Source organism: Corvus hawaiiensis, chromosome 6 (assembly GCF_020740725.1).
Source record: "Corvus hawaiiensis isolate bCorHaw1 chromosome 6, bCorHaw1.pri.cur, whole genome shotgun sequence".
NCBI lineage: Eukaryota > Metazoa > Chordata > Aves > Passeriformes > Corvidae > Corvus > Corvus hawaiiensis.
Window position 1 is genome coordinate 47,223,664 of NC_063218.1, and position 23,829 is coordinate 47,247,492.

General features: G+C 48.2%; 1 protein-coding gene across 1 annotated transcript in view; it reads left to right on the forward strand.

The window, feature by feature from the left end:
- Positions 1-23,829, forward strand: part of MUC2 (mucin 2, oligomeric mucus/gel-forming) — a 68,913-nt gene that overhangs the window by 34,797 nt on the left and 10,287 nt on the right. The window contains exons 38-55 of the mRNA XM_048307470.1: positions 409-561; positions 1,726-2,349; positions 3,316-3,495; positions 4,552-4,707; positions 5,876-6,496; positions 7,145-7,285; positions 8,432-8,650; positions 10,003-10,146; positions 11,248-11,487; positions 12,559-12,714; positions 13,885-14,505; positions 15,158-15,337; positions 16,421-16,558; positions 17,690-17,875; positions 18,924-19,106; positions 20,170-21,680; positions 22,846-23,020; positions 23,582-23,829. Coding sequence (XP_048163427.1) covers positions 409-561; positions 1,726-2,349; positions 3,316-3,495; positions 4,552-4,707; positions 5,876-6,496; positions 7,145-7,285; positions 8,432-8,650; positions 10,003-10,146; positions 11,248-11,487; positions 12,559-12,714; positions 13,885-14,505; positions 15,158-15,337; positions 16,421-16,558; positions 17,690-17,875; positions 18,924-19,106; positions 20,170-21,680; positions 22,846-23,020; positions 23,582-23,829 — 5,876 coding nt within the window. The remainder of the gene's footprint in view (positions 1-408; positions 562-1,725; positions 2,350-3,315; positions 3,496-4,551; positions 4,708-5,875; positions 6,497-7,144; positions 7,286-8,431; positions 8,651-10,002; positions 10,147-11,247; positions 11,488-12,558; positions 12,715-13,884; positions 14,506-15,157; positions 15,338-16,420; positions 16,559-17,689; positions 17,876-18,923; positions 19,107-20,169; positions 21,681-22,845; positions 23,021-23,581) is intronic.

Genomic DNA, 23,829 nt, shown 5'->3' on the forward strand with positions numbered 1-23,829 from the left:
TCTCTGACCACGGATTGCCGTCACAGCCCTTGCTTCAGGGATTTGTGAGGTGTTTGGGTAATGAGGCAGAGATAGAAAGCTCCAGCCAGATTGAAAGCATTACACCTCCTAATCTCTTTCCTATTGGTAGGTCTCTCTGATTTTGTGAGAAGCACCTTCCAGAACCATCCCCAGTCTTTTTGCTAGGAGAGGTGGGCCATCACTTTTTCTGTGACTGGATTTCAAGGATTCTGCTTTCTGAGTCCAGAAAGGAAGGGCTACTGATACCGATCTTTCATGTGCTAAGGGTGGGCTGACCTGTCTATGTCTGGCAGCTGCCTCATGCACAGCTTCTGTTCAGTTCCTATTGAGTTGTACTCATGCCTTTGTGCCTTTGTCTGTTTTCTCTGTCCCTGCTCTTTCCAACAGGCACACCGAGCACAGCACCCCCTACACAAGAATTGACAACCACTTCCACATCACCGGAGACTCCCACCACAACCACCACCACCACCACCAGCAGCAGCCCTACGAGCACAACGACCACTGTTACTGGATCACCAACACCCACATCTCCTGGAAGTATGTTCCCAAAAGCAGTAATTCTCACCAAAACCCCTGTGCCCCCAAGCACAGAATGGACAAAAAATTCTCTGATTCTGTTGTCATTTGTGGCCTTGCTGTGGGAGTAGTGAAGGCCCATGAACACCTCCATATGTGTCTGTGTATGGGATCAAGGATGGGTGTAACTTCTGGTCACCCCAGGAAAAGTCCTGTGGCCCAAACCAGTCTTCAGGCTGGCTGTTTATAAGGAACAAGGATTTAGAGGTCCCTGAGAGAAGGCCTTGTCTTTCCTGACTCAACAGTGCTTCAAGGGGGTATTTCGAGCTGATTCCCAGCTTAGACAGATGCTGAAGTGATGGGAATGTTGCTTTTGCTGCTATTGGACAGTGTCCTTCAGCTGGGCAGAATGTAGTCACTGGACCCATGGAGTGCAGTTGGAGTGGGGCTAAAGTTTGTGGCAGTAGCATTTCAGGCTCTGTTTGGGCACAGCTGTGCAAATTTTCTTCCCTTCCCATCCTGTTTTGTCTCTGTGGCCATTGCTGCTACTTATCAGGGGTTTGGGCTGTAGGACGCTTCCAAGGCTTTCACTGGCAGAGTTTGGGGAAAAGTTTCAGAATGCAGATTGTCCCTTTCCACGGACACAGGCTCTGGGGCAGCTGGATTCTACCAGTGTTCCCATTGGCGCTTGTCTCCACCTATCTGTGTGCTGCTGGGAAGCAGCTGAGGCTTTGTCAGCAGCGTGCGTCCTGTGCCTGCTTTCCCTGTGGTTGGGTGCCATCCCAGTGGTTGAGTTCTCCGTGAGATAGTGAGGTGGTGTGCATGGCCCAGGAAGCTGAGAGTGGCAGGAGTCTCTGCTTAGTTGGTCTCTGCCTCCTGTGTGGATTTTATGTGGGTGGTTTTTTTGCACACGAAAGTCCATACAAAGCTATGTGACCCATCTGTGGGGGGCACATACGTAACTCATCAGTGCCTGCATCCCAATTTGGGCCTGGAGTGGTTTGTAGGGCCAAGAAGGGGAGGCCTGGCCACACCACTGAGCTTTCTTGTGGCCAGTGTTGGCTGAGTGCCTGAGGGGCACCATTGGGTGCAGGGGGTGCCCAGAACATGTATATGAGCTGGTGCCCTGGCTTGTTGTCTCTGTCCTGTCTGTTTCTAATTGTCCATCTTGTTGTCACCTCCCAGGCTGTGACTGCATCTGGACGGACTGGATCGATGTGAGTTACCCAGATGGTTCTGACAGGAACAGTGGTGACTACGAAACCTTTGAGAACATTTTGAAGAACGACCCCTCCTGGGTCTGTGCGAAAGCTGAGAATATTTCATGCCGAGCAGAGAAATTCCCTAACACTTCCATTGCAGATTTAGGGCAGAAAGTGGAATGTAATGTTAACGTAGGGCTCATTTGTAACAATAAAGATCAGCAGATAGGAGGTATAATACCGATGCCAGTCTGCCTCAACTACGAGATCAGTATCTGCTGCACCCCCAACAGACCAGAGTGTCTTCCAACTCCAAGCACCACGAGCACCTCAACTTCCACACCTTCATCCACAACGAGTGCTGTGTCCTCTACAACAATATCAACAACTGCTCCAACGCCAACAGCAGAGGAGACTCCCAGCAGTACCACCCCTACCACCCCCACCACCACCACCACCACCACCCCGCTGCCCCCCAGCACCACTACCCCTACCAGCAGCACCCCACAGACAACAACAACTGTTCCTGTCTCAACAACACCCATTTCAACTACTTCAAGCACATCCACGCCCACGCCAACATACACCACCACCCTACCAACTCCAGGTACTTCTCTGATCACATCCCCTGAAGTGGCTGTGCCAAAAGCTGGCCTTTTGACTGGCTGATTTTGAAGAACAAGGATTTAGGGGTCCTAGGGTGAAGGTCTTGTCTTCCCTGACTCAACATGAGAAATTTCATGCTGGTGCCCAGCTTAGACAGATGCTAAACAGATGGGAAATGTTGCTTTTGCTGCTGTTGGACTGTGTCCTTCAGCTGGCCAGAATGTAGTCACTGGACCCATGCATGGAGAGCAATTGGAGTGGGACTATAGTCTGTGACACTCTCATGCTAGGAACAGCTGGGCAGACTTTCTTCCCTTTCTCCTCCTCCTTTGCCATGTCAGTGCAAGTGGATGCCAGTGGTTCTAGATCTTAGAAGCAACGATTACCTTGGGAGACTTTTGGAAACAGTTTTGTGCTGAAGAATGCCACTTGCTATGAACTGTAGACTTTTGCTGATGCCATCTGCTAGAGCTCTGGGAAGCCCTTCATCAGGCTGACATTCCACCACAGGGAAATTTCATGACAGTCAGGCAGGAACTTATACCTCTTCACAGTTCCATCTCTGACCATGGATTGCCGTCACAGCCCTTGCTTCAGGGATTTGTGAGGTTTTTGGGTAATGAGGCAGAGATAGAAAGCTCCAGCCAGATTGAAAGCATTACTCCTCCTAATCTCTTTCCTATTGGTAGGTCTCTCTGATTTTGTGAGAAGCACCTTCCAGAACTATCCCCAGTCTTTTTGCTAGGAGAGGTGCGGCATCACTTTTTCAGTGCATGAATTTCAAGGATTCTGCTTTCTGAGTCCAGAAAGGAAGGGCTACTGATACCGATCTTTCATGTGCTAAGGGTGGGCTGACCTGTCTATGTCTGGCAGCTGCCTCATGCACAGCTTCTGTTCAGTTCCTATTGAGTTGCACTCATGCCTTTGTGCCTTTGTCTGTTTTCTCTGTCCCTGCTCTTTCTAACAGCCCCTCCTACACCAAGCACACCAAAATCGCCAACCACTCCCTGGTCACCAGAGACTCCCACAACTACCAGCAGCACTCCACAGACAACAACGACTGTTCCTGTCTCAACAACACCCATTTCAACTACTCCAAGCACATCCACACCCACACCAACATACACCACCACCCTACCAACTCCAGGTACTTCTCCGATCTGTGCTCTCATGTGTTCCTTTCCTATACAAGAAATGAGGGTGCCTTCTTTAGTGTGTCCCCATGGGATTGCAGATGGGAGTAATTACTGTGCATCCCCTGAAGTGGCTGTGCCAAAAGCTGGCCTTTTGACTGGCTGATTTTGAAGAACAAGGATTTAGGAGTCCTAGGGTGAAGGTCTTGTCTTCCCTGACTCAACATGAGAAATTTCATGCTGGTGCCCAGCTTAGACAGATGCTAAACAGATGGGAAATGTTGCTTTTGCTGCTGTTGGACTGTGTCCTTCAGCTGGCCAGAATGTAGTCACTGGACCCATGCATGGAGAGCAATTGGAGTGGGACTATAGTCTGTGACACTCTCATGCTAGGAACAGCTGGGCAGACTTTTTTCCCTTTCTTCTCCTCCTTTGCCATGTCAGTGCATGTGGATGCCAGTGGTTCTAGATCTTAGAAGCAACGATTACCTTGGGAGACTTTTGGAAACAGTTTTGTGCTGAAGAATGCCACTTGCTATGAACTGTAGACTTTTGCTGATGCCATCTGCTAGAGCTCTGGGAAGCCCTTCATCAGGCTGACATTCCACCACAGGGAAATTTCATGACAGTCAGGCAGGAACTTATACCTCTTCACAGTTCCATCTCTGACCACGGATTGCCGTCACAGCCCTTGCTTCAGGGATTTGTGAGGTGTTTGGGTAATGAGGCAGAGATAGAAAGCTCCAGCCAGATTGAAAGCATTACACCTCCTAATCTCTTTCCTATTGGTAGGTCTCTCTGATTTTGTGAGAAGCACCTTCCAGAACCATCCCCAGTCTTTTTGCTAGGAGAGGTGGGCCATCACTTTTTCTGTGACTGGATTTCAAGGATTCTGCTTTCTGAGTCCAGAAAGGAAGGGCTACTGATACCGATCTTTCATGTGCTAAGGGTGGGCTGACCTGTCTATGTCTGGCAGCTGCCTCATGCACAGCTTCTGTTCAGTTCCTATTGAGTTGCACTCATGCCTTTGTGCCTTTGTCTGTTTTCTCTGTCCCTGCTCTTTCCAACAGGCACACCGAGCACAGCACCCCCTACACAAGAATTGACAACCACTTCCACATCACCGGAGACTCCCACCACAACCACCACCACCACCACCAGCAGCAGCCCTACGAGCACAACGACCACTGTTACTGGATCACCAACACCCACCCCAACTCCTGGAGGTATGTTCCCAAAAGCAGTAATTCTCACCAAAACCCCTGTGCCCCCAAGCACAGAATGGACAAAAAATTCTCTGATTCTGTTGTCATTTGTGGCCTTGCTGTGGGAGTAGTGAAGGCCCATGAACACCTCCATATGTGTCTGTGTATGGGATCAGGGATGGGTGTAACTTCTGGTCACCCCAGGAAAAGTCCTGTGGCCCAAACCAGTCTTCAGGCTGGCTGTTTATAAGGAACAAGGATTTAGAGGTCCCTGAGAGAAGGCCTTGTCTTTCCTGACTCAACAGTGCTTCAAGGGGGTATTTCGAGCTGATTCCCAGCTTAGACAGATGCTGAAGTGATGGGAATGTTGCTTTTGCTGCTATTGGACAGTGTCCTTCAGCTGGGCAGAATGTAGTCACTGGACCCATGGAGTGCAGTTGGAGTGGGGCTAAAGTTTGTGGCAGTAGCATTTCAGGCTCTGTTTGGGCACAGCTGTGCAAATTTTCTTCCCTTCCTGTCCTGTTTTGTCTCTGTGGCCATTGCTGCTACTTATCAGGGGTTTGGGCTGTAGGACGCTTCCAAGGCTTTCGCTGGCAGAGTTTGGGGAAAAGTTTCAGAATGCAGATTGTCCCTTTCCACGGACACAGGCTCTGGGGCAGCTGGATTCTACCAGTGTTCCCATTGGCGCTTGTCTCCACCTATCTGTGTGCTGCTGGGAAGCAGCTGAGGCTTTGTCAGCAGCGTGCGTCCTGTGCCTGCTTTCCCTGTGGTTGGGTTCCATCCCAGTGGTTGAGTTCTCCGTGAGATAGTGAGGTGGTGTGCATGGCCCAGGAAGCTGAGAGTGGCAGGAGTCTCTGCTTAGTTGGTCTCTGCCTCCTGTGTGGATTTTATGTGGGTGGTTTTTTACGCACAAGAGTCCATGCAAAGCAATGTGACCCATCTGTGGGGGGCACACGCGTAACTCATCAGTGCCTGCGTCCCGATTTGGGCCTGGAGTGGTTTGTAGGGCCAAGAAGGGGAGGCCTGGCCACACCACTGAGCTTTCTTGTGGCCAGTGTTGGCTGAGTGCCTGAGGGGCACCGTTGGGTGCAGGGGGTGCCCAGGGCCCCACCTGTGAATGTGCTGGTGCCCTGGATTGTCACCTCTTACCTGTCTGTTTCTAATTGTCCATCTTGTTGTCACCTCCCAGGCTGTGACTGCACCTGGACAGACTGGATCGATGTGAGTTACCCAGATGGTTCTGACAGGAACAGTGGTGACTACGAAACCTTTGAGAACATTTTGAAGAACGACCCCTCCTGGGTCTGTGCGAAAGCTGAGAATATTTCATGCCGAGCAGAGAAATTCCCTAACACTTCCATTGCAGATTTAGGGCAGAAAGTGGAATGTAATGTTAACGTAGGGCTCATTTGTAACAATAAAGATCAGCAGATGGGAGGTATAATACCGATGCCAGTCTGCCTCAACTACGAGATCAGTATCTGCTGCACCCCCAACAGACCAGAGTGTCTTCCAACTCCAAGCACCACGAGCACCTCAACTTCCACACCTTCATCCACAACGAGAGCTGTGTCCTCTACAACAATATCAACAACTGCTCCAACGCCAACAGCAGAGGAGACTCCCAGCAGTACCACCCCTACCACCCCCACCACCACCACCACCACCCCGCTGCCCCCCAGCACCACTACCCCTACCAGCAGCACCCCACAGACAACAACAACTGTTCCTGTCTCAACAACACCCATTTCAACTACTTCAAGCACATCCACGCCCACACCAACATACACCACCACCCTACCAACTCCAGGTACTTCTCTGATCTGTGCTCTCATGTGTTTCCTTGCTGTGGGGTATTGAAAGTCTGTGAGCACCTCCATTTGTGCCTCTGTATGTGATCTGAGATTGGACTAATTGCTGTGTGTCCCTTGAAATGGCCTTTGCCCAAAGGTCACCCTTGGGCTGGTTGTTTCAAAAGGAGCAAGGATACAGGGGTCTATGTCCTCCTCTCCTGTCAAGATATTGATCCTCTTGGTACTGTACATACATCCTTCCCTGACCACAGATTGCCATCTCAGCTCTCACTCCATGAGTTAGCAAGGTGTTTGGGTAATGAGGCAGAGATGGAAAGTCCCTGGTAGATGGAAAGCATTACTCCTTCTCATCTCTTCCCTATAGGTAGGTCTCCCTGATTTTGTGAGAAGCACCTTCCAGCACCATCCCCAGTGTCTTCACTAGGCAAGGAGGGCCATGACCCTGTGTGTGGATGGATTTCAAATATTCTGCTTTCTGAGGCCAGAAAGGAAGGGCTGGTGCTAGGGACCTTTGCTGTGCTGAGGGTGGGCTGACCTGTCTATGTCTGTGGCAGCTGCCTCATGCACAGTTTCTGTTCAGTTCCTATTGAGTTGCACTCATGCCTTTGTGCCTTTGTTTTCTCTGTCCTTGCTATTTGTAACAGGTACTCCGAGTACAGCACCCCCTACACCAGAGTTGCCAACCACTTCCACATCACCAGAGACTCCCAGCCCCCCCTCCACCACCAGCCCTCTGAGCACAACAACTGTTACTGGATCACCAACAACCATCTCAACTCATGGAAGTATGTTCTCAGCATTAGTGATTCCCACCAAATTCCTCTGCATCTAACTACAGAAGCAACAAATAATTCTCTGGCTCTGTTGTCATTTCTGGCCTTGCATTTGGAGTAATGAAGGTCTGAGAGTACCTCAGTTTGTGGCTCTGTGTGGTATCAAGGATGTGTGTAACTTCTGGGGATCCTAGGAAATGTCATGTGCCCAAAGCTGGCCTTTTGGTCTGGCTATTTCAGAAGGAACAACTATTTAAGGGTCTTAGGGAGAAGGTTTTGTCTTCCCTGATTCAACAGGTCTCCAGGGAGGTTTTTCCTCCATATAAGATAGTGCCTCATCTTATGTGGATTCTGAACTGATGGAAATCTTGCTTTTACTGCTGTTGGTCCTACTCCTTCAGCTGGCCAGACTGTGGTCGCTGCACCCATGGAGGGCAATAGGTGTGGGACTTGTTTTTGTGACACTTGCATTTCAGGCTCTATTAGGGCCCAACCGTGTATAGTTTCCCTGCTTTCTACTCCTCCTTTGCCCTTTCACTGTTAATGCTGTTCAGCTACTATAGATGTAAGAAGCAAGGATTCTTCTGAGAGGCTTTTGGGAACAGTTTCACTCTGCATAGTACCCTTTGCTGTGAACTGTGGTCTTTAGCTGATCACATTCACTACTGTAGTGGGAAGCCCTTTCTCAGGCTGACATTGGAAAATCACATGACAAACCTGCAGCAAGATATTCCTGTGTATGCTTCCTTCCCTTACCACACATTCCCATCTCAGGTCTTGCTCCAGGGTTTAGTGAGGGGTTCAGGTAATGAGGCAGAGATAGAAAGCCCCAGCAAGTTCAAAAGCATTACAGCTCCTCATTTCTTACCTATTGATAGGTCATTCTGACTTTGTAAGAAGCACCTTCCATCACCATTCCCAGTCTCCTAGCTAGGAGAGGAGGACCATGACCCTCTCTGTGCATGGATGTCAAGGATTCTGCTTTCTGGGGCCAGAAAGTGAAGGCTGATGCTAGGGATCTTTGCTGTGCTAAGGGTGGGCTGACCTGTTTATGTCTGTGGCAGCTGCCTCATGTGCAGCTTCTGTTCAGTTCCTATTGAGTTGCACTCATGCCTTTGTGCCTTTGTCTGTTTTCTCTGTCCCTGCTCTTTCTAACAGGCACACCAAGCACAGCACCCCCTACACCAGAACTGACAACCACTCCCTCATCACCAGAGACTCCCATCATCACTGGCAGCACCACGGTACCCCCCAGCACCACCACCAGCATCAGCACCCCGAGCACGACGACTGTTACTGGAGCACCAACACCCGTGTCAACTACTCCAAGCACATCCACACCCACACCAACATACACCACCACCCTACCAACTCCAGGTACTTCTACATTTTGTGCTCTCACATGTTCCCTCACTACTGGAGTAATCAAGGTCCATAAGCACCTCCTTTTTTGCCTCTGTATGAGATCAGGGATGGGTATAATTCCCGGGTATTCCAGGAAATGGCCGGTTCCAAACCTGGTGTTTTGGGCTGGATGTTTCATAAGAAACAAGAAGAACAGGGGTCATGGGGAGAAGGTCTTGGCTTCCCTGATTCAACAGGACTACAAGGACTCATTTCATGCTGGTGCCCAGCTTAGAAGGATGCTGAACTGATGAGAAATGTTGCTTTTACTGCTTTTGGACCTCATCCTTCTGCTGGCCAGAATGGAAACACTGGAGCCATGGAGTTCAGTTGGAGTGGGGCTTGGTCTAGTGGCAGTGGCATATCAGGCTCTATTTAGACACAGCTGTGGCAAGTTTTTTCCCTTTCTCCTTCTCCTTTGTCCTGTCAGTGCTAACAGTAGTCAGTTGTAATAGATGTTGGAAGGAAGGATTCCCCTGCCAGGCTTTTGGGAACAATTTCTCTCTGCAGACTGCCCCTTGCTGTGAACTGTGGTCTTTGATGAGATTCACTAGTGCCCAGGGAAGTCATTCATCAGGCCTTCATTGAACCACAGGGACATCACATGACAATCAGGCAGGAATATATTCACAGAATCAGTTAGGTTGGGAAAGATCTCTGAGATCATCAAGTCCAACCTTTGCCTGAACACCACTGTGTCAACTAGACCATGGCACTAAGTGCCACATCCAGTTTTGTCTTAAAAGCCACCAGGCACTGTGGCTCTGCCCTCTCTAGACAGTCCATTGCAGTGTCTAATAATTTGTTCTGTGGAGAAATGCCCCCTAATGTCCAACTTAAACCTCCAATGGCGCAGCTTGAGACTATGTCCACTTGTCCTGTCCTGTTTGTGCTCTCATTCCTGGGCATGCTTCCTTCCCTTACCAGAATTTTGCATCTCAGCTCATACCCCAGGATTTACTCAGGGCTTCTAGGTAATGAGGCAGAGATAAAAAGCCCCAGCCAGATGAAAAGCATTACTCCTCCTCATCTCTTCTCTACTGGTAGGTCTCTCTGATTTGGTGAGAGGCATCTTCCAGCACCATCCCTAGTATTTTCACTAGGCAAGGAGGGCCATGACTGTCTCAGTGCACGGATTTCAAAGAGTCTCCTTTCTGGGCCCAGAAAGGAAAGGCTGGTGCTATGGACCTTTGTTATGCTAAGGGTGGGCTGACCTGTCTATGTCTGGCAGCTGCCTCATGCACAGCTTCTGTTCAGTTCCTATTGAGTTGCACTCACACCTTTGTGCCTTTGTCTGTTTTCTCTGTCCCTGCTCTTTCGAACAGGCACACCAAGCACAGCACCCCCTACACAAGAATTGACAACCACTTCCACATCACCGGAGACTCCCACCACCACCACCAGCAGCAGCCCTACGAGCACAACGACCACTGTTACTGGATCACCAACACCCACCCCAACTCCTGAAAGTATGTTCCCAAAAGCAGTAATTCTCACCAAAACCCCTGTGCCCCCAAGTACAGAATCAACAAAAAATTCTCTGATTCTGTTGTCATTTGTGGCCTTGCTGTGGGAGTAGTGAAGGCCCATGAACACATCCATATGTGTCTGTGTATGGGATCAAGGATGGGTGTAACTTCTGGTCGCCCCAGGAAAAGTCCTGTGGCCAAATCTGGCCCTTGGGCTGACTATTTCATAAGGAACAAGGACTTAGAGGCCGCTGGGAAAAGGTCTTGTCTTTCCTGACTCAACAGATACTGAAGTGATGGGAATGTTGCTTTTGCAGCTGTTGGAACATGTCCTTCAGCTGGGCAGAATGTAGTCACTGGACCCATGGAGTGCAATTGGAGTGGGACTTGGTCTTGTGGCAGTGGCATATCAGGCTCTGTTTGGGTTCAGCTGTGTAGACTTTCCTCCCTTTCTCCTCCTCCTATGCCCTCTCAGTGTTAGTCAGCTGTTAGACATGTAAGAAGGAAGGATTCTTCTGCCAGCCTTTTTGGGAACACTTTCACTCTGCAGACTGCCCCTTGCTGTGAACTTTTGGTCTTTGGCTGACACTTCACCTAGTGAGATCCACTAGTGCCCAGGGAAGCCCTGCATGAGGATGACATTGAAACAAAGGGGAATCACATGCCAATCAGGCAGGATCATAGTCATGTGCATGCTTCTTCCCTGATCACAGCTTCCCATCTCAGCTCTTACCCCAGGATTTAGCAAGGTGTTCAGGTGATGAGGCAGAGATAGAAAGCCCCAACCAGATTGAAAGCATTATTTCTCTCATCTCTTACCTATTGCTAGATCTCTCTGGTTTGGTGAGAAGCATTTTCCAGCACCATCCCCAGTCTTTTTGCTTGGAGAGGAGGGCCATGACCGTCTCTGTGCATGGATGTCAAAGATTCTGCTTTCTGAGGCCAGAAAGGAAGGGCTGGTGCTAGGGATCTTTGCTGTGCTGAGGGTGGGCTGACCTATGTCTGTGGCAGCTGCCTCATGCACAGCTTCTGTTCAGTTCCTATTGAGTCCCACTCATGCCTTTGTGCCTTTGTTTTCTCTGTCCCTGCTGTTTCTAACAGCCCCACCTACTAAGACTCCAAACACAGCATCCCCTACATCAGAATTGACAACCACTCCCACTCCAACACCCACTGAAATTCCCATCATCACTGGCAGCACCACAATGCCACCCAGCACCACCACCAGCATCAGCACCACAAAGACAACAACGACTGTTACTGGCTCATCAACAACCTCCTCAACTACTTCAAGCACATCCACACCCATATCGGAATATATGACGACCCTATCAACTCCAGGTACTTCTGCCTTGTGTGATCTTGTATCCCCTTGCTTTGGGAGTAATGAAGATCTGTTAGCACCTCCATTTGTGCCTCAGTGTGGAATTGGGGATGGGTATAACTTCTGTGCATCCCATGAAATGTCCTTTGCCCAAAGCTGGCGCTTGAGCTGGCTGTTTCAAAAGTGATGAGAATTCAGGGGTCCTGGTGAGAAGCTCTAGGCTTCTGTTACTCAACAAGGGTCCAAAAAGGTATTTCATACTAGTACTCCTGCTGGACTTAGAGAGAGATGCTAAATTGATGGGAAATCTTGTGTTCTTGTTGGACCTTGTCTTTCATCTGGCAGGAATGTAGTCACTGGACTTAAGATGTGCAATTGCAGTGGGTATTATTCTTGTGGCACTGTAATTTCAGGTGCTTTCTGGGAAAAATATTACAGACTTTCTTTACCACTTTCTTCTCCTTTTCAATGTCAGTGCTAGTGGATGCCAGTGTTTATAGATGTAGGAAGCAAGGATTCCTGTGACAGGCTTTTGGGAATCATTTCACTCTGCAGAATGTCACTTCCTGTGAAGTGTGGTCTTTGGCTGATGATATGCACTAGTCCTCTGGGAAGCCCCTCAGAGGGCTGACATCGAATCAGTGGACTCTTATGATAATGAGGAAGGAACATATTCCTGTGTGTGCTTCACTCTTGAAACATACATTTCCCTCTCAGCTCTTACCACAGGATTTAGTGAGGTGTTCAGGTATTGAGGCAGAGATAGAAAGCCCTAGCCAGATCCAAAACATTATTCCGCCTCATCTCTTGCTTGGTCTCCCTGACTTTGTGAGAAGCACTTTCCAGAATCAACCCCAGTCTCTTCATAAGGAAAGGAGGGACATGACCATCTCTGTGCATGGATGTCAAGGGTTCTGCTTTCTGAGTCCAGAAAGGAAGGGCTACTGATACCGATCTTTCATGTGCTAAGGGTGGGCTGATCTGTCTATGTCTGGCAGCTGCCTCATGCACAGCTTCTGTTCAGTTCCTATTGAGTTGCACTCATGCCTTTGTGCCTTTGTTTTCTCTGTCCCTGCTCTTTCCAACAGGCACACCGAGCACAGCACCCCCTACACAAGAATTGACAACCACTTCCACATCACCGGAGACTCCCACCACAACCACCACCACCACCACCAGCAGCAGCCCTACGAGCACAACGACCACTGTTACTGGATCACCAACACCCACCCCAACTCCTGGAGGTATGTTCCCAAAAGCAGTAATTCTCACCCAAACCCCTGTGCCCCCAAGCACAGAATGGACAAAAAATTCTCTGATTCTGTTGTCATTTCTGGCCTTGCTGTGGGAGTAGTGAAGGCCCATGAACACCTCCATATGTGTCTGTGTATGGGATCAAGGATGGGTGTAACTTCTGGTCACCCCAGGAAAAGTCCTGTGGCCCAAACCAGTCTTCAGGCTGGCTGTTTATAAGGAACAAGGATTTAGAGGTCCCTGAGAGAAGGCCTTGTCTTTCCTGACTCAACAGTGCTTCAAGGGGGTATTTCGAGCTGATTCCCAGCTTAGACAGATGCTGAAGTGATGGGAATGTTGCTTTTGCTGCTATTGGACAGTGTCCTTCAGCTGGGCAGAATGTAGTCACTGGACCCATGGAGTGCAGTTGGAGTGGGGCTAAAGTTTGTGGCAGTAGCATTTCAGGCTCTGTTTGGGCACAGCTGTGCAAATTTTCTTCCCTTCCTGTCCTGTTTTGTCTCTGTGGCCATTGCTGCTACTTATCAGGGGTTTGGGCTGTAGGACGCTTCCAAGGCTTTCGCTGGCAGAGTTTGGGGAAAAGTTTCAGAATGCAGATTGTCCCTTTCCACGGACACAGGCTCTGGGGCAGCTGGATTCTACCAGTGTTCCCATTGGCGCTTGTCTCCACCTATCTGTGTGCTGCTGGGAAGCAGCTGAGGCTTTGTCAGCAGCGTGCGTCCTGTGCCTGCTTTCCCTGTGGTTGGGTGCCATCCCAGTGGTTGAGTTCTCCGTGAGATAGTGAGGTGGTGTGCATGGCCCAGGAAGCTGAGAGTGGCAGGAGTCTCTGCTTAGTTGGTCTCTGCCTCCTGTGTGGATTTTATGTGGGTGGTTTTTTACGCACGAGAGTCCAGGCAAAGCAATGTGACCCATCTGTGGGGGGCACACATGTAACTCATCAGTGCCTGCGTCCCGATTTGGGCCTGGAGTGGCTTGTAGGGCCAAGAAGGGGAGGCCTGGCCACACCACTGAGCTTTCTTGTGGCCAGTGTTGGCTGAGTGCCTGAGGGGCACCATTGGGTGCAGGGGGTGCCTGAGGGGCACCACCTGTGAATGTGCTGGTGCCCTGGATTGTCACCTCTGACCTGTCTGTTTCTAATTGTCCATCTTGTTGTCACCTCCCAGGCTGTGACTGCATCTGGACAGACTGGATCGATGTGAGTTACCCAGATAGTTCTGACAGGAACAGTGGTGACTACGAAACCTTTGAGAACATTTTGAAGAACGACCCCTCCTGGGTCTGTGCGAAAGCTGAGAATATTTCATGCCGAGCAGAGAAATTCCCTAACACTTCCATTGCAGATTTAGGGCAGAAAGTGGAATGTAATGTTAACGTAGGGCTCATCTGTAACAATAAAGATCAGCAGATAGGAGGTATAATACCGATGCCAGTCTGCCTCAACTACGAGATCAGTATCTGCTGCACCCCCAACAAACCAGAGTGTCTTCCAACTCCAAGCACCACGAGCACCTCAACTTCCACACCTTCATCCACAACGAGAGCTGTGTCCTCTACAACAATATCAACAACTGCTCCAACGCCAACAGCAGAGGAGACTCCCAGCAGTACCACCCCTACCACCCCCACCACCACCACCACCACCCCGCTGCCCCCCAGCACCACTACCCCTACCAGCAGCACCCCACAGACAACAACAACTGTTCCTGTCTCAACAACACCCATTTCAACTACTTCAAGCACATCCACGCCCACACCAACATACACCACCACCCTACCAACTCCAGGTACTTCTCTGATCTGTGCTCTCATGTGTTTCCTTGCTGTGGGGTATTGAAAGTCTGTGAGCACCTCCATTTGTGCCTCTGTATGTGATCTGAGATTGGACTAATTGCTGTGTGTCCCCTGAAATGGCCTTTGCCCAAAGGTCACCCTTGGGCTGGTTGTTTCAAAAGGAGCAAGGATACAGGGGTCTATGTCCTCCTCTCCTGTCAAGATATTGATCCTCTTGGTACTGTACATACATCCTTCCCTGACCACAGATTGCCATCTCAGCTCTCACTCCATGAGTTAGCAAGGTGTTTGGGTAATGAGGCAGAGATGGAAAGTCCCTGGTAGATGGAAAGCATTACTCCTCCTCATCTCTTCCCTATAGGTAGGTCTCCCTGATTTTGTGAGAAGCACCTTCCAGCACCATCCCCAGTCTCTTTGCTTGGAGAGGAGGGCCATGACCGTCTCTGTGCATGGATGTCAAATATTCTGCTTTCTGAGGCCAGAAAGGAAGGGCTGGTGCTAGGGACCTTTGCTGTGCTGAGAGTGGGCTGACCTGTCTATGTCTGTGGCAGCTGCCTCATGCACAGCTTCTGTTCAGTTCCTATTGAGTTGCACTCATGCCTTTGTGCCTTTGTCTGTTTTCTCTGTCCCTGCTCTTTCTAACAGCCCCACCTACACCAAGCACACCAAAATCACCAACCACTCCCTGGTCACCGGAGACTCGCACCACCACCACCAGCCCTACGAGCACAACAACAACTGTTACTGGATCACCAACACCCACCTCAACTACTTCAAGCACATTCTCACCCACACCAACATACACCACCAGCCTACCAACTCCAGGTACTTTTATTTTTTGTGCTCTCCTATGTTCCCTTCCTGTGGTTGTAATGAAGGTCTGTGAGCACTGCCATTTGAGGCTCTCCGGGATTGAGGATGGGGTCGATAACTACTGGGCATTCCAGGAAATGTCTTGTGCCCAAAGCTGGCCTTTTGGTCTGGCTGTTTCAAAAGGAACAAGAATTCTGAGGTCATGAGGAGATGGTCTTGGCTTCCCTGATTGAACAGTCTCCAAGGAGGCTTTTCATCCTAGTGCCCAGCTTAGACAGATGCTGAACTGGTGGGAAATCTTGCTTTGCTACTGTTGGACCTCATCCTTTAGCTGGACAGAATGTAGTCACTGGACTCAGGATGTGCACTTGGAGTGGGTCTTATGTTAGTGACATTAGAATTTTCGGCACTCTTTGGGAACAGCTTTACAGACGTTCTTCCCTTTCTCTCCTACTCCTTTGCCCTGTCTATGCTAATGGTTTTCAGAGATTATAGATACAGGGAGGAAGGAAGGATTCCCCTGCCAGGCTTTTGGGAGAAGTTTCACTCTGCTTACTACATCTTGCTGTGAATTGTGGCCTTTGAGTGACCAGATCCACTTGTATGCTGGGATGTCCTTTATCAGGGTGACATTGGGAAAACCACATGTCAATCAGACAGAAAGATATTCCTATACATGTTTCATTACTGGACCACATATTCTGCTTGCAGCTCTTACTCCAGGATTTAGTGAGGTGTTCTAGGTAATGAGGCAGAGATAAAAAGCCCCAGCCAGATTGAAAGCATTGCTCCTCCTCATTCCTTACCTATTGATAGGTCTCTCTGATTTGTTGAGAAGCACCTTCCAGCACCATGCCTAATCTCTTCACTAGGAAAGGAGGGCCATGACTGTCTCTGTGCATGGATGTCAAGTAGTCACCTTTCTGGGGCAGAAAGGGAGGGCTGGTGCTATGGACCTTTGTTGTGCTAAGGGTGGGCTGACCTGTCTATGTCTGTGGCAGCTGCCTCATGCACAGCTTCTGTCAAGTTCCTATTGAGCTGCACTCACACCTTTGTGCCTTTGTCTGTTTTCTCTGTCCCTGCTCTTTCGAACAGGCACACCTCCATCCACACTGAGCACACCAAAATCGACAACCACTCCCTTGCCACCGGAGACTCGCACCACCACCACCAGCCCTACGAGCACAACGACCACTGTTACTGGATCACCAACACCCACCTCAACTCATGGAAGTATGTTCCCAAAAGCAGTAATTCTCACCAAAACCCCTGTGCCCCCAAGCACAGAATCGGCAAAAAATTCTCTGATTCTGTTGTCATTTGTGGCCTTGCTGTGGGAGTAGTGAAGGCCCATGAACACATCCATATGTGTCTGTGTATGGGATCAAGGATGGGTGTAACTTCTGGTCACCCCAGGAAAAGTCCTGTGGCCAAATCTGGCCCTTGGGCTGACTATTTCATAAGGAACAAGGATTTAGAGGTTCCTGGGAGAAGGTCTTGTCTTTCTTGACTCAACAGTTCTTCAAGGGGGTATTTCAAGCTGGTTCCCAGCTTAGACAGATGCTGAAGTGATGGGAATGTTGCTTTTGCAGCTGTTGGAACATGTCCTTCAGCTGGGCAGAATGTAGTCACTGGACCCATGGAGTGCAATTGGAGTGGGACTTGGTCTTGTGGCAGTGGCATATCAGGCTCTGTTTGGGTTCAGCTGTGTAGACTTTCCTCCCTTTCTCCTCCTCCTATGCCCTCTCAGTGTTAGTCAGCTGTTAGACATGTAAGAAGGAAGGATTCTTCTGCCAGCCTTTTTGGGAACACTTTCACTCTGCAGACTGCCCCTTGCTGTGAACTTTTGGTCTTTGGCTGACACTTCACCTAGTGAGATCCACTAGTGCCCAGGGAAGCCCTGCATGAGGATGACATTGAAACAAAGGGGAATCACATGCCAATCAGGCAGGATCATAGTCATGTGCATGCTTCTTCCCTGATCACAGCTTCCCATCTCAGCTCTTACCCCAGGATTTAGCAAGGTGTTCAGGTGATGAGGCAGAGATAGAAAGCCCCAACCAGATTGAAAGCATTATTTCTCTCATCTCTTACCTATTGGTAGGTCTCTCTGATTTGTCGAGAAGCACCTTCCAGCACCATCCCTTTGCTCAGAGGGAAGGACTGTGATCCTGTATGTGCATGGATTTCAAATATTTTGCTTCCCCTGGCCAGAAAGGAAGGTCTGGTGCTGTGCTAAGGGTGGGCTGACCTGTCTATGTCTGTGGCAGCTGCCTCATGCACAGCTTCTGTCAAGTTCCTGTTGAGTTGCACTCATGCCTTTGTGCCTTTGTCTGTTTTCTCTGTCCCTGCTCTTTCTAACAGGCACACCTCCATCCACACCAAGCACACCAAAATCGCCAACCACTCCCTGGTCACCGGAGACTCGCACCACCACCACCAGCCCTATGAGCACAACGATCATTGTTACTGGATCACCAACACCCACGTCAACTACTTCAAGCACATCCTCACCAACACCAACGTACACCACCACCCTACCAACTCCAGGTAAATCTCTGGCCTGTGCTGTTGTTTGTTCCCTTCCTGTGGTTGCCCTGAAGCTACATGAGCACCTCAAATTGTGCCTCTCACTGGGATTGGGGACAGGTGTAATTGCAGGGCAACTGTGGAACAGCCTTTGCTTAAAACTTGCCTTTCATCTGGCTCTTTAAGAAGGAGCAAGGTTTTGTGGTTCTGGGGAAAAGGTCTTGGCTTCCCTGACACAATAGGCTACAAGGAGAAATTTTGTGCTGTTTCCTAGCTTAAGCAGATATGGAACTGTTGGAAAGTCTTGCCTTTTTTGCTTCTGGACCTCGTCCTTCAGCTGGCCAGAATGTAGTCATTGGAGGCATGATCTGTAATTGTAGCATTGCTTTGGTGTTTTTGGCACTGGCATTTTAGGCACTGTTTGGACATGGCTGTGTAGACATTCTTCCCTCTCTCCTGTTTCTTTGCCCCATCAGTGCTAAAACTTTTCAGTGGTTATAGATGTAGGAAGAAGGATTCCCCTGCCAGGGTTTTGGGAGGAGTTTCATTCTGCATACTACGTCTTGCTGTGAATTGTGGCCTTTGGGTGACCAGATCCACTATTACGCTGGGATGTCATTTATCAGGGTGACATTGGGAAAACCACATATTCCTGTGCATGCTTCCTTCCCTGGTCACAGCTTCCCATCTCAGCTCTTACCCCAGGATTTAGTGAGGTGTTCTAGGTAATGAGGCAGAGATAAAAAGCCCCAGCCAGATTGAAAGCATTGCTCCTCCTCATTCCTTACCTATTGATAGGTCTCTCTGATTTGTTGAGAAGCACCTTCCAGCACCATCCCCAGTCTCTTTGCTAGGAGAGAAGGGTCATGATAGTTTCTGTGCATGGATGTCAAATATTCTGCTTCCCCGGGTCAGAAAGGTGCTATGGACCTTTGTTGTGCTAAGGGTGGGCTGACCTGTCTATGTCTGTGGCAGCTGCCTCATGTGCAGCTTCTGTCCAGTTCCTATTGGGTCACACTCATGCCTTTGTGCATTTGTCTGTTTTCTCTGTCCCTGCTCTTTCCAACAGGCACACCTCCATCCACACTGAGCACACCAAAATCGACAACCACTCCCTCGCCACCAGAGACTCGCACTACCACCACCAGCCCTACGAGCACAACGACCACTGTTACTGGATCACCAGCAACCATCTCAACTCATGGAAGTATTATCACCAGACCCCCAGAAGTTCCACCCACAGAACCAATAAGTAAGTCCCAGGGTTTCATGTCCTTTGTTCATTTTAGAAAGCAGGGTTTATTGGCAGCTTAACATGTATTTTAGTTTCTATACTCTGCACTAATGTAGTTTTGATTATATTTCAAAAATATCCCAGCAGCTTTCAGCAGCAATGTCATATCCCCTACTGTCCCAGTTCATCTGCCTCTGTTAAAGTACATGAAGTACATGAAGGAGTTTGCCTTTCCTCACCCAAATGTGAAAGTTTTCGTTGAAGGACTGTCCTTGTGGGCTGTGTGGGCAGAACCAGTGCATCTTAATTCCTTTAGTATTGTTACTCACTCCTATTATGTACACAGTGCTTCTCTCTCTACCATGTGTCACTTATACCATGCTATAAAAGCACAAACAGATGGCTCTGAGGCTGGCCTGTGAGAATCATGAGCACTTTTTAACATCCTAATAAAAAAACTATTTTAAAGGAGTCTCCATTAGCAACCATAATGAAAACTGGCCATGTGAAAAAGCAGAAAAGTGAATTTGGGGTTCATAGCATCCCAAAATAGCTTGTGGGTGAGTAGTCTTAAAGGCTTGGGCATTAGAAATGGAACACATACTACTCCAGCAACTGCTCAGTTTCTGTAGAATCAAATGACTCTGAGCATAATCAAGGATGGTATGAACATGCCACATGAAGCAGCACAGGGAATAATGGTCTTTCCATAGAATATAGTATGACAGCAATACATAATTAACCAGAGTTCACTGATCTACTCAGTGGATTCCCCTGGATCTAGGACTGCTGAACTCTTCTCTGCAGTATAAAGTTTTAACATTGCAGAAGGTGTTCCCTCTGACACTAATTGTTGACTAAGTGTTTATATCAATGTCTCCTATGCAAGATGTAGGAAATTTTGTTAATAATCCCTCAGTGATGCAAAAACTGTTAATAAAACAATTTCTGTTTTATTTCTATCTAAAGACCCTATGCTTAGGCTTGTTGAACTACTTATGCTTAGTAGAAAATGAGATGACATTAGGAAGAAAATGCAATTTCTCTGCTTAAAATACTCTGTTTTCTCCCTGTCTTAAAGAGGGTACAACACCAGAATCAGAGACAGGCACTCCAGTTACTCCTTCAGCTACCCCACTGCCAACAACAAGAACGACAGAAATAAGTACAGTGTTTACTGCAAGCACCACTAGTCAACAGTCAACATCACCAGTGTCAACAAGCCCAGTGACAGCTACCACCTCTGAAGTCACTGAAACAGGATCAACCACCAAGACCACCACTTCAGGCCCCACACCCTCAAGATCCACCAGCACCACACCAGTAACAGAAACACCTGTCCATGAGACCACTACCACCAGGTTCCCAAGCCCTCCAACAGGATTACATACCACCACAACCTCAGGACCAGGCAGCACTCCTGTCACACCATCATCAGTATCAACAACCCCATTCCCTGGAACAGGATCAACCACCAAGACCACCACTTCAGGCCCCACACCCTCAAGATCCACCAGCACCACACCAGTAACAGAAACACCTGTCCATGAGACCACTACCACCAGGTTCCCAAGCCCTCCAACAGGATTACATACCACCACAACCTCAGGACCAGGCAGCACTCCTGTCACACCATCATCAGTATCAACAACCCCATTCCCTGGAACAGGATCAACCACCAAGACCACCACTTCAGGCCCCACACCCTCAAGATCCACCAGCACCACACCAGTAACAGAAACACCTGTCCATGAGACCACTACCACCAGGTTCCCAAGCCCTCCAACAGGATTACATACCACCACAACCTCAGGACCAGGCAGCACTCCTGTCACACCATCATCAGTATCAACAACCCCATTCCCTGGAACAGGATCGACCACCAAGACCACCACTTCAGGCCCCACACCCTCAAGATCCACCAGCACCACACCAGTAACAGAAACACCTGTCCATGAGACCACTACCACCAGGTTCCCAAGCCCTCCAACAGGATTACATACCACCACAACCTCAGGACCAGGCAGCACTCCTGTCACACCATCATCAGTATCAACAACCCCATTCCCTGGAACAGGATCGACCACCAAGACCACCACTTCAGGCCCCACACCCTCAGTGTCCACTCCCCACACCACCACAGTAGGAACAGAAATAAGTACCCCAATGACAACCTCTGCAACTGTTACTACTCCAACAACATCACCTGCTGTCACTAGCACCACGACTTCAGGACCATCCTCTCTAGAGTCTACGGCCAGCTCTACTGTATCTCTGCCATCTGTATCAACCAGCCCTGTGTTCACCACCACCTCTGGTACTACTCAAACAGAAAGCTTTACCACCACTTCAGGAACCACCTCTAGCAGTTTTATCACAATCAATGCAACCACCACCTCCACCACCTTCAAACCCTTTCCCCCTGGCTCAACTACTACATCTGGGCCTACTGCAACATCAACTGCAGTCACCACTACAGGAAGTTCTACACACAGTGCAACTCCTCCAGTTAATGGCTCAAGTTCAACTACAGGTCTAATACCAACCACTCCTAAAAAAACTTGTACTATTTTCCCTAATGAATCTTATGAGGTGAGTAGATTTTGTGCTTTCATTCTGCTTTGCATGGAGACTAGACACATAACTTCAATGTTAGTAAGATACAGAGTAGGCATTAATGTGGAAAGGAAAGGAAGTATCAGTCTGTTCTATTTCTTTAGTTTTCTTGGGTATCAGCAGGACTTCCAATGATATTTGGGTTGATAGCTTATATACTGCTATTAGCTCTTCAAGGATAGCTTTTAAAGAGCTTTCTGCAAGGAGCTAGATCACAATTCAGTTTTTGTCTTTATTGTAGTATAGCTCTGATGAAGAGGAAACCAAGACCTAAGTGGTGCTAAGCTGTCTTTTCTATTTCTGCTTTTGAATAAGTCCAGAGTGGGTAAAAGTTTGTGTGTTTACACTGCAGCCCAACAAAAATCCACAGGGCTGCATTTGTCTGAGTTTGGAATGAGTCATGCTTGTTCACAGTCTGGTTTCAGGAGAGGACTGTGAAACAGATCACTGCATTTAAATGCTTGTGAAATTTGACTCAGAGTTCTTTTTTTTTTTTGAACCCTCCACCTCTGACACAGACAAGTTAGTGTTCTGTACATTTCTAAAGCCTCCTCACAGCTCAGATGCCTACCAACTTGCTCAGTAGGTCTGCAGGAATAAAAATCATTCATGGCTGAAAAACTGGTAGAAGATATAAAAAAATGCATACAATCACAATGCATACACGTAATCACCTTGGACATTTCTCCCTGAACAGTTGGTGTTCACTGTAGCTTTAGCTGTTAATCTGTTCTAGGCATTCATGGAAGGGAATTGATCATATATTGGCCATTCATATTGATCAGCATCTTTCACTGTTGATTAGAGAGGGTGTCTAGGTGATGAGATTAGATCAGACATCTCAGTTTTAGACAGCTGAAAATAGAAAAGGTGATTCCCATATCAGTTTACTGGCTCGACTTTTGTAAGCAATGCTTTTCACTTAGCAGCTCTCAGTTTTCCTAGCTCATCTTGCAGATCCAGATAGTGCTGACTGACGCACTTCCATCCTATTTTCAGATTTCTGGTGGGGAAAGAATTGTCAATAAACATATGGCATTTTAAAAACTGGCGGAAGATATTCAGGCATAACTGTTGTTAGTCTCATTGCTTCCTAAGGTTTGTCTCTGTCTCCTCCCTTCTCCTCTCTTTTCAAACACAGGAAGGTGACTCATGGTGGCTCTGTGAATGCATTAAGGCAATATGTGTAGAAGACAACGTTGTCCAGGTGATTCCAGTAATCTGCAATCCACCTCCAAAACCCACATGCGCCAATGGACTTTCTCCTGTGCCAGTCATTGATGAGGATGGATGCTGTTGGCACTGGGAGTGTGATTGTAAGTATATATTTTGTTGAATATTTAATCTCCTGAGGGAACAATACTACTGTCAAGACCAATAATATTTATCAGGGAACAAGTATCGTGCAGAAGACTGTGACCCAGTCTTCTAGTGTTGGTTAGTTTAGAATGCTTTGCTGATTCTTTTTAGCTAATTGAGGGATTTGGTTAAGTTGCCATTATCTCTACATAACTGCTGTGTTAATAGAGTAAATTGGTCTCCCAAAGTAGGATTTAAATGTCCAGATGGAGACATCTATAGGCTAGAAGCCTGTATATATTCTTTGTTCAGATGATTGGTAAAGATATATCTATGGTACAGTTAATCTTATTCTCAGCTGTCTGCCATTAATGTCAGACGAACTGTGCATTGAAAGTGGAAGTGGTTTTTATTGATGACTTCTAGCTAATGAGCTCATGCATTGACATATGCACTTCATTAAAATTAAAATGCCCAAAGTTCAGTGAGATGTTTCCCATACCTACAGATTTTGCTTGTAGTCTGGTATGATTTGATATGTTGCCATAAGAGCCTAACTTAGCTGTATGTTTTTTTAGGCTACTGCACTGGCTGGGGAGATCCCCATTACATGACTTTTGATGGATTATACTACAGCTTTCAAGGGAATTGTACATATGTCCTTGTGGAAGAGATCAATAAGAAAGTTGACAACTTTGGTGTCTACATTGATAACTACTATTGTGATGCACGGGATGTAGTGTCCTGTCCTCGAACACTCATCGTGAGACACGAGACTCAGGAAGTGAGGCTGAGAACAGCACAACCAAATACTCTACAAGTAGAG